Below are 10,387 nucleotides of genomic sequence, written 5' to 3' on the forward strand. Positions count from 1 at the left end.
CAAATGTATTTCAAGCATGCTTTTTTAAAAATACAATATCCAAGTAACACATTAAAAGCTTTTATATGAATATATGTAATACAAATGCAAATTATCGCCCGACAATTGTTATTTTCAAAATATTAAACGATAGGCGTGGATGAATCGCTTCCTCGAGTTGGGGTAAAGCGGTTTCCGCTTTCTCTATTCCTTTTCCTCTGCTAAAAGGTAACGTGGTCGCCTCTGTAGCTTGCTGCCGATCATAAAACACTTAATATCCCTGCATGTACAGTGTTTGTTTGAAACCTTTGTGTAAAATACCATCACTGGGTTGGTTATCTATCCCTTAACATAAGAGAAAATAGAGCCATGTCCTAATAAAACTTGAAATGTGTCGTGTTGTTTAGGCCTCGCCGTACGGGGCTAGCATTAGCAAACGGGCTTGCATTAGCCACCACATCATTTACAAGTAAATTTGTATGTGTACCTTTCAGTTAAGAAAACAAATGGTTATAGTTAGGGAGTCCCCGCTACACATTGTCATTTGTATTCCTAATAATTAATGTCGGGGCATTGCCTGTCACATTTGCAATGAATGGAATTTTTGGAATATGGATTGCAGTTTTGGGAATCCTAGAATTTCTGTCACATGGCAAACAACTTTTAAATGGAATGTCCATAGCAGCCTGATGACACAATGAATGCATAAGCTTATTCAATGTGGTCTGTCTAGGTTCATCATGTCGGCCAATTTGCAATGGATGGTGATCAGGAACTGCTCCAGCTTCCTTCTCAAGAGGAATGGACAGACCTACAGCACTGTGAGTCATCTAAAATGATGTCCTTAAATATTAGAAAGGTCACGTGTACTACTATAGTCTGTTGTCCAATGACAGGAGCCCAACAATCTGAAATCCAGGAACGCATTCCGATTCAACGGGCTGGTGCACAAGAAGACGGTGGGCGTGCAGCCGGCGCCTGACGGCAAAGGAGTGGTCGTTCTGGTCAAGAAGCGCAAAGGTAGGAATTTTGTGAAAACATTTATGTAATATTGCTTAACGATTTGGACTCTCCCTAACGCTAAGAAATATGTTTTTGTGATTTCTTAGGTCAGCACAAGCCAGCCAATTCTTACAACAAGATCACCATCAACAAGAATGCCCGCGCCACTCTCAACAGCCTGAGGAACATCATTAACAAGAACAAGTACAGGAAGGACCTGCGCATGGTTAGTGTTGCCCTTTGTGAAAAAAAAGTCATAAAATTATCCCCAGCCTTATTGTCTTGTGTTGTCATCCCCTCCAGGCCGCCCTGCGTCGTGCCAGTGCCATTCTGAAGAGCCAGAAGCCCGTGGTGGTCAAAAAGAAGCGCGCCAGGGCTGCCAAGACCGCATAAATGGACAGGCCCCATAATTCAAAATAAAAGTTATTTGTTTCACACAAAAACTTTGGTTTCATGTCCTTTTGTTGGGTTTTTAACAAAAGTTGAAACATTACTCTCATGTATGCTAAATCAGCATCCCATCAGGATGGATTTTTGCAACAGTGCCGCAGGCAGCTTTCCATCTATCGCGTTGGAAAGTCAAGCCTCCCCCTCCCTTGGCTGTTCAAACGCAAAGCACAAATCAATTGCGACCAGCAAATCTCTGTGCTGCGTGCGTTCCGGCGTATCGCTGACCATGAGGCCCGTCTTGGTGTCGCTTCCCCTTGCGGCCGTGCACATTTTGCCGCTGCTGCTGCTAGCGGGAGACGCCTTTGAGCTGCAGGACACCATCCACGAACTCATCGAGGAGAACATCCACCTGCACGACCGGCTGGAGAACCTCACGCAAGCCCTCGCAAAGCTCCGGCACATTCTCTGGCATCACTCCAACGGTACTGCCTCCTCTGAATATTTTCTCCCTTAAAAATCATTTCTATTTGCCTTTAAAAGATGAATCTAAGAACTTTTGTTAAATGTGGATCCCACAAGGGTAAAAGGATCTGTTCTGTTTTTCATTTTCTATTCATGTCATCTCCATCTCTAATCCTCCCCAGCAGCCAGCACTTATTGCTATGATCCTATAATCCACAGAATTAACTGTGATAAATCTCACGCGGTATTTCACGCAATATTTACATCGCATGACTTAAAACGATTGGCTCTACCTGTATTTTTATTTTGTCTAAATGTTATGAAGGGAGCTCAGTTCTTTTGTTTTTAGCTACATTGATTCAAAATAGAGCTTCTCAAAGCTCACAATTGACAAAGTTCTGCACATCTCCGTTGTAGACCCGACACATCACGAGCACCACGATCATCACAACGAAGACATCCAGCATCTCTGGGAAGAGTGGTCGCAGCGGGGTGTGTGTGTCCCATCATCATTATGATTGGAAAATGTATATTAATCTAATACTTCTACCATCAGGGGTGAGCGCAGAGACGCACCTGCTTCTGGAACACACCTTCTGCGGACGTGACCTGCACGGTTCGGCCGGCCCTCTCCACAGCAGGCCCGGTCTTGTCCTGTTGACCATTATGGTGGCTTTGACCTGCATGGGATTATTAAAGCATTAACTCTTAGCTAGGATACATAGCAGGTTTAAATTCTTGCACGACAAATTGTCAACAAAAATATATGTGTATTTTAATGAGTAAAGTGTGAATATTGTGTCCATATTTTACTTCCTATAAATATGATAAAATTACCAATCTGTATGCACGTCAAGAAGTTTTAGATGATCTTGTGGAAACCCGTGCAGAGCACCAGGTGGACGAGGCCGCTGTGGGAAGTGAGAGAGAATGTTTCGTTTGTCTTTCATTCCGCAGTTTAGAAACAAACATTATTTCTTCTCAATCAAGTTCATGCATTGGCGCAGACCCATCCCACCAACCTTTGTCTGATGTTTGCCACTTTTCAATTTTGAGCTCCTGACAATCCGAGGTTCTCCACACACCCACAGTCCCTGGAGTCCCAGTTTAGTTCGCCCTTGAAGCCAGATAATGACCTCGATGAGGGTGCTAAAAATAAGGAACACATGCATGACTGGATGACGGGCGCCCTCTGGTGGCTACCAGTGGTTAAATAACAGCAAAAAAAGCACATCCTCCGTTCAAGATTGCAGTCACGCGGCAATGCTCAGTTTGGAGATGACGCACAAGGTGTGCGTGTGGACCCTCTTTCCCATCCTAGAATTTAACGTAATATCTATTTAGCATCATTTTATTGGCCGTAATAAGATTCCTGTGATTATGATTTAATTGCATTTGGATTTGTCCTCCTTTTGCACCATCTGCGCCACCCTTTTCCCCGCGTCCTGCGGGGATGTCTCGTCATCTGATCCAATCTCGGTTTTGCCTGATTTGATCTCTGTGAGGAGGCTGATGGACGATGCGCGGTCCGTTTGGGCCAAGTGGAAACGAGCGCGCCTCCAAGTCCTGAATGCAGCAGCGGCGGAGAGAGACACCGACCAGGGTGTCACCGTTATTCCCGGATGCTGCGCCGCAGGATCGGATACACTGACCCGTCGTCGGGTAAAGACATCTTGGGCAATCGCTCCCTTTGTTTCATATTTATTTGCGCCTTTGGACTGGTGACTCTGTTACAGCAGATTCTCTATGGAAAAAACTACATTAAGAGGTAGGTGTTGTTTCACCTTGGACATATTGGCAGCAATTTGAGCAGTTCATTGCTTGAATGCTTAATGGATGTCTTCTTCAGGGGAAAAGGTTTTTAATGGCCGGAAGAGAACAATAGTGACCATCCATCCGTTTTTACCCCCCCCCCCCCCCCTCCTGTGGCACAATAACAATTTTCATTGGGTTTCTTTTGATGCAGGTCAAGCATCCCATTCATATCATACACACGCTGCCTATGCGGCCGTGTATGGTAATGTCCCCCCCCCCCCTTCTTGATTTTTTTTTATAATTTATTGACTTTGCGCCTTTCTTCGACTGGTGGTACATCTTGCAGAGGCGAGATCTCAGCGTAAGTGATGATGATTTTCAGCTAGATAAGTCGATTATTGTGTTCATTTCTCATGTGCACCTCCCAGTAAAAAAAAAAAAAAAAAACTCCTTGTGAATCCCAATATTACTAATTCCATTATGAGACGAGCAGATGTTGAGAAGACCCCCAAACAAATGAGCGAACGCCACATCCCAGATAAGTGACAGCTCTTATGTTTACATCAAGCAAACATAATGCGTTGCAGTCTCTTATAAGAGAACACACACGCCCCCCCCCCCCCGCCCCTCTGCCATTCCCACCCCCCCACGCTACCCACAGGCTGCTTTACAAGAATTCATGGTATCCAAAAACCTCCCCGATGGTGAGATTCATGAATTCAAGCATCCTGCACGTTATTATGGCGCTGGGCCCATTGGAAAGCGAGAAAGAAAGAAATAGTGGCAGGTGGGGCGGGGGGGGGGGGGGTACTACAACAACCAATGGGCTCAGCGGCGGCCATTTTGCTACAGTCTGTCTGCACACACTCTTGGGGGAAGAGAATTTTTTCAGGCCAGAGTGGGATGACTTGACTGTGTGTGTGCGTGTGTGATGTCATCTGACCTCTTGTGACCGTAGAGGTCAAAGCAGGTAATGGATTTATGATGACGCCTGACCTTGAGCTGTGTAACATAAAGTAAGAAAGTTCAAGTGTAATATATATATATATTTTATGCTTTTTTTTTTCGGACTAGTCCCTTACGGGTGAGTCGGCAGAAACGAACGACCTCGTCAAGTTTTTTTCATCCGAGATGCCCGATTGATTTGTGAGGATGTCACGTTGATGGGATCATTGAGTTACACAGCTGCATTAGCGGCTCTGCAGATTTACAATGATGCTGAAATAGCAAAAAACAGACTGAGTGTACTAACAGCAGAGAACAAGAACGGGTTTCTCATGAATATTTAATTAAACGTGACCAATATGTCACGTATGGTCTTCAAAATTCATAATATTCAAGACCTTTCCACCCAGAAGAGTGTAAATAGATTTTTGTGTCATTCTTTCACTGTTTTCTCGAGACAAACAGCTCAATGTGTAAAGTGCGTTTGTGTGTGTTGACGCGGCGGGTGAACGTTGTTTTCTCTTCTCTGCACGGCTCGGAACACATCGAGGACGTCAACGCAAATAAACTGACTCATTTTCTTGCTAGTGCGCAACAGTTTAGCCGACTCAAAGGGGACGAGACAGGAAATTGGAGCGGTCCCGTTAATTTCTCGGATGACGGATCTCTGAAGCCTGCCAGAAATGGAAGGAAAAGGTACTTTGTTCCCAGCGTCACTGAATGCACCACACCTCTAGAGAGCACAGTGTGAGCTATATTGAGAGGTCACACACACACATGCACACACACACTTTTTTTTTTTTTAGCCTTGCATGTTTGGAGTCAGCAGCAGAACTCCTCACAGATGAACAACATAGCAATATTTTTCATTCTCTGTTATGAAGTTTGCAGGAACACCGGGACGGGGGGGTTGCGGAGGGGGAGGGGATTACATCACACGTTTAACTTCTAACCTGTCTGCATGTTGACAGATGTTTCCGTCAGCATTTTCAGCCAGATTCACAGATCGCCGTAATAGTCACACCCTGCCTAGCCGATATTAAGAAGAAAAACAAACGCTCTCACAGGTAGGCCCGTTTGAAGGCATTTCTAGTACATTCACAGAAAGCCCAGAATGCTCTTTTTCTTTTTTTTTTTAACTTCATTGAAGGGTAGCGAAGATATTTTTGTCCCCCGTGGTGGTTGCACTTCCAGATTTGCATGTCCACATCGACCCTGACCCCGCCCCCCCATCTCCAGAACTTGATGGAGCCTCCTGTCATTGTGTCCCATCTAGCACCCATCCTCAGTGCCTTGTTCTGCACAGCTCTCGTGTGTGTACGTGTGTGTATGCCGTGTGTACATTGTGTGTACACGCGTCCCCGCCCGCGCCTTCCCTTCTTCACATCTGCATTGTCTCTTGGATTTAAAACCCTCTTTTTTCTACCCTTTATTATTGTTATGAGGCCCTTGTGTAATCTCTGTTTATCATTATGAAGCCACTGTTTGGTGGAGAACCCAAAAAGCATGTTTCGAGAAAATATTTGGTGTGTTCTAGGGGTCCTGAACATGAAGAAAAAAATAATCCCTGACACCAGTCCAATCACCATTCCATATAATTATTGCTGACACTTGATTTACCAAAAATTACATTATACCTTCTATCAACAAATGTCCCTGACTCATCGTCTACACTGCTGCCCTGTGATGTCATCGCACGCAGCATCCATTGCATGGAGCAGGGACCTCTGGCTTCATCCATACTAGTCAACAGTTGAATCACAACGTTGATGAAAACCAATCAGACTGACTTTCCTTGGAACGCATCATCAGGTGGATGTAAACGAACCAGCGTCACTGTTGATTTGTGCGATCTTCTACCTTGCATCTTGTTCTTTTCAATGCATCCCCTTTCTTTGTGTAAATGTTCTTTGGTCTATTTTTCTCCCCCATCGCATTTTGCCATGATGCACAGCCACATGCGACATGTTGCCGTGACGTCATCCACCCATCAGCCAATCACGATTCATTCTGAGAATGTAACTTGATCTAATTGCTGCTGCTGCTGCTGCTAAAAATATGACAAAATTATACAGTAATGTGCTTGCATTCTTTTGTTTTGGGCCGGAAGATTTATTAAAATAAATTTCAGCATTTTAGTGGGAACTGTAAAAAAAAAAAAAAAACGGTGCAGGGAGTTTACAAAAAAATATACAGTGGTGGCTTGTATATCTCAAGAGTCACTACTTATATAAATAGATACACACATATAAATCACAAAATAATCCAACAAAATAATTATATTATGGCACAATAAATTAGAAAAATATCCTTCCTCTTTACCATAAAGCAATATTTAATCTCTCTGCCATTTATTCCAGTGACTGTGTATGACTTATGATCCCTTCAGGTATTTGGGAAACTACGACAGGCACTTTGAGTACAACTCGACAACATGCAAAGAGCTCAGACAGGAGATTATGGACGTCAAAGTCCTGACAATGTGAGTGACTTTAAAAGAGCACCTCAATTACACCTATATTATTTTACAGGCCACGGGCCAAAAGTTTCATATTCGTCTCGCAGGAAAATGTCAGTTCAAGGACAATCTATTTTGGGCAGAGTCATGGCTGATATTTTTTGCTGCTCTAATTTTTTTTTGCTCGGCACCCTCACGGCCCGTATCGGTGACCGTTATAACGTTTGCCTTGTGTTGTTCTTTTGTTTCAATTTACCGCCCTTTGTAGAAAGAATTTTCGGAAAGTACGCGGTCGTGGCTATCCTTCTTCACTCTCCAAGTCTCTCTGCCTGTCTGCCAGGGTGAAAACTTCGGATTTGTTTGAGAGATGGCGTAACCTGCAGGTGTGTAAGTGGGAGCCGAGCAAGGAGGAAACCAGCAACTTCAAGTAAGCGTCGCCGTGGTCACGGCAATTTCAATAATCTCCGTTGAATTTGGTGGTTTTATGTTTTGTTCCAGAATGTCGCTGTCTCGTTGCTGCAACGCTCCTTCCTTCCTGTTCACCACCAAAAGGAACACCCCCGCCGGGAGCAAGCTGAGGTACGAGGTGGACACCAGCGGGATTCTTCCCATCACCACCGAAGTCTTCAAGATGTTCCCAGATGTGAGATGTGTAACCTCCTGCTTGGGTTTTGAAGCAGGACTTTTAAAAAAAATAAAATAAAATTCTGGCCTTCCAGGATATGCCGTACTCCAAATCCCAGTACAAGAAATGCGCCGTGATCGGAAATGGCGGCATTATTAAGAACAGTAACTGTGGAAAGGACATTGACTCGGCAGACTTTGTGTTCAGGTAGGAAAAGACAAAATGTCATCTAATCTATCCGTTCTGCGAGCAATTTTTTTTTTTGCTCTAGATGCAACATACCGCCCATCAGCGAGAAATACTCTGCTGACGTCGGCACAAAAACAGATCTGGTAACGGTGAATCCCAGCATCATCACCGAGAGGTACTCTAAATCCAAATTCCCGTAAATCGTGCCTCTTCCTTAACACGTCATCGTTTATCCTCTTAGATTCCAAAAGCTGGAGAAATGGCGGCGGCCCTTTTACAACGTCCTGCTCAACTACGAGAACTCCTCTGTGGTCCTGCCGGCGTTCTACAACACGCGCAACACGGACGTGTCCTTCCGGGTCAAGTACATGCTGGACGACTTTGACTCGCAACGCGGCGTCTTCTTCTTCCACCCGCAGTACCTGCTCAACGTGCAGCGTTTCTGGGCCGTGCAGGGCGTGCGGGCCAAGCGCCTGAGCAGCGGGCTGATGTTGGTCACCGCCGCCCTGGAGATGTGCGAGGAGGTGCACCTCTACGGTTTCTGGGCCTTCCCCATGAACCCGTCGGGCATCTTCATCACGCACCACTACTACGACAACGTCAAGCCGCGACCGGGCTTTCACGCCATGCCGCACGAGATCTTCAACTTCATCCACATGCACGCCCGCGGTATCGTGCACGTGCACACCGGGCCGTGCACGTGAACGCGAGACAATTTGAAGCTTGTTTTTCCACTGTGGTTTTCTTCTTAGTGTTGTTCTTGTGATGTTTTCTAGTGGCTCTGCTGTAAAGGTTGGTTCTTTTCTACTCGTTGCTGTACCCGTTCAAACGCGGCGGGCCTTTCTTCCATGTTGTGTATAAAATGAAAAAGCCCAAATGTTATCTGGGGTTTGAAAAAAAACAATTCCAAACGCAGCATCCAGTTGTCTACTTTTGTAATCAATTTGATTGTTCCCCCCCACGTTGACGGGGGCGAACGTTTGAAATTGGCCTTTTCCAGTGGCCTTTTGGGGAAATGTGCAACAAGAGGCAACAATGGGATTTTATTTTATTTAATTTGACTGACAGTAATCTTTTGCTATTCTGCCGAGAATACTGAAAAAGAAAACGATTAATCAATAGTATTTTTTAATTATTTTTTTTCCACAATTTTGAATCAATTTGTTTTGTTTTCCAAAGAATGCAGAGTTTCCACCGCAATAGTATTTTAAACTCATCTGACAATTTTAAAATGACAAAGAAATTGAATAGGTTCTGCTGAGATTAATGTACTACTTTTTTTCTGTCGAGAGATTTAGTGCCATCTGGTGGCATGGTGGGGCATTTCAGATTGAGCTAATCGTTCCACTGGAATTTAAGAAACATGAGTAGCGGGGATTACTGTATTTCTCTCAAGTTTTATGCCATGCTGCCTTATGACATTCCATCCTCGCCATCCAATATGCAATGGACATCTGTATTCCTTAAGTTTTGCCCCTCAAAGCAATCAAAAGGACACATCGGCCTCGTTTAAGACTCTTCGCTGTGTTATACTTCATACTCGTCGTCGTGCATGATAAAGCTTTTGTGCGTGGCTGCTTCAGTGCTCACTGAATTAAGTTTACACTCAACTCACAGAAACCTTTTCCGTCCAAGAGATTGTTCAACTAGTGGATGCAGGAATTGTAGTTCTTTCGGTTCGGACCGCTATAGTGTGTTGACATAATGTTATTGTTTTAACGGCTGTTAGAAATGAGACCAGGAGTGAAGATACTGGGACCATTCTAATAATCAGTAAAGGGGAACGAAACCGTGCTTGGCTCTGCGGAAGTAAGTTTGTAAATAAAATGGTTTGCATTTTTGTCTTCTTGTAATGTTCTCTTTTATTATTATTATTACTATCATTATTATTGTCATTATTATTATTATTTTATTTGTTCTCTATTATTATTCTCATTATTATTATTGAGGTTCCAGTACAAAATAACTAAACTACTGTAGGTAAAATTTAAATATAGTCCATTTAAAATCTAAATACAATTTTACAAAATATGTTGGGCATTTTTTGTAAACTAGAAAAATATAATGTCAATGGCAACCATATCTATACTATAAGAAAATAGGACGGCGACTTTGGGTATCAAGTGGCAGCAATAAGCCTAATGGAGGGATTTGGCTGCCATGGAGCTGCATCCAAATAAAAATGTCTGGTACCAAATGGCCTGCGGACCCACATAGAAGGATGAAGTCAAACTACGTCTTCTTTGTACCATCATGAAAATCCCATCCGGAAAACAAGAGCGCCCGAGGAACGAGATTGTCGATTTACGACCGTTTCAAAAGCTCACCGGCGTAAAACCGGCTTCACGTGCGGTGGGTGCGTAAGGGCAGCTAAAAGCGAGACACCCCTGTCCCGTAAAGCGATCCTGATGCCATGAATAATGGAGGGCGAGGATAAGTTCTCTCGGTGCAAGGCTCCTTTTTCACACGGGTTTCTCCCGACGGTCACGTGCCAAGGCGACAAATTTTTCATGAGTGCTACGCGACGTTTGTGGTCGGTTTGTCCAGGTTGCTCCGAAGGCCACGGAAGCAGAACCTCCGCT

General features: G+C 44.2%; 2 protein-coding genes across 3 annotated transcripts; both read left to right on the plus strand.

Moving 5' to 3' along the window:
• The first annotated feature begins 639 nt into the window (after window positions 1-639).
• On the plus strand, window positions 640-1,424 carry rpl28 (ribosomal protein L28). The gene is made up of 4 exons (XM_061293400.1): window positions 640-800; window positions 876-999; window positions 1,089-1,207; window positions 1,285-1,424. Exons 1-4 carry the CDS (start codon window positions 681-683, stop codon window positions 1,372-1,374), a joined length of 453 nt encoding a protein of 150 aa, XP_061149384.1. The 5' UTR covers window positions 640-680; the 3' UTR covers window positions 1,375-1,424.
• A 1,693-nt stretch (window positions 1,425-3,117) lies between these two features.
• On the plus strand, window positions 3,118-9,609 carry st8sia5 (ST8 alpha-N-acetyl-neuraminide alpha-2,8-sialyltransferase 5). 2 transcript variants are annotated; one of them, XM_061293627.1, is made up of 9 exons: window positions 3,118-3,601; window positions 5,122-5,229; window positions 5,505-5,600; window positions 6,923-7,015; window positions 7,332-7,418; window positions 7,490-7,634; window positions 7,711-7,823; window positions 7,888-7,980; window positions 8,047-9,609. In XM_061293627.1, the coding sequence occupies exons 1-9, from the start codon at window positions 3,456-3,458 to the stop codon at window positions 8,507-8,509; spliced, it is 1,344 nt and encodes a 447-aa protein (XP_061149611.1). In that variant the 5' UTR covers window positions 3,118-3,455; the 3' UTR covers window positions 8,510-9,609. The 2 variants fall into 2 exon arrangements, with proteins under 2 accessions (XP_061149611.1, XP_061149612.1); XM_061293628.1 differs by lacking the exon at window positions 5,505-5,600.
• The last annotated feature ends 778 nt before the right edge of the window (window positions 9,610-10,387 follow it).

The sequence above is a fragment of the Syngnathus typhle genome, linkage group LG12, assembly GCF_033458585.1.
Source record: "Syngnathus typhle isolate RoL2023-S1 ecotype Sweden linkage group LG12, RoL_Styp_1.0, whole genome shotgun sequence".
NCBI classification, from domain to species: domain Eukaryota; kingdom Metazoa; phylum Chordata; class Actinopteri; order Syngnathiformes; family Syngnathidae; genus Syngnathus; species Syngnathus typhle.

Bases quoted from the DNA above. Each gene is read 5' to 3' on its own strand.
- rpl28 (XM_061293400.1), top strand. From the start codon at position 681: ATGCATAAGCTTATTCAATGTGGTCTGTCTAGGTTCATCATGTCGGCC. The intron at 801-875 runs GTGAGTCATCTA...GTCCAATGACAG, and splicing joins ATGGACAGACCTACAGCACT to GAGCCCAACAATCTGAAATC. The intron at 1,000-1,088 runs GTAGGAATTTTG...GTGATTTCTTAG, and splicing joins TCTGGTCAAGAAGCGCAAAG to GTCAGCACAAGCCAGCCAAT.
- st8sia5 (XM_061293627.1), top strand. From the start codon at position 3,456: ATGCTGCGCCGCAGGATCGGATACACTGACCCGTCGTCGGGTAAAGAC. The intron at 5,601-6,922 runs GTAGGCCCGTTT...TGATCCCTTCAG, and splicing joins AAAAACAAACGCTCTCACAG to GTATTTGGGAAACTACGACA. The intron at 7,824-7,887 runs GTAGGAAAAGAC...TTTTTGCTCTAG, and splicing joins TCGGCAGACTTTGTGTTCAG to ATGCAACATACCGCCCATCA.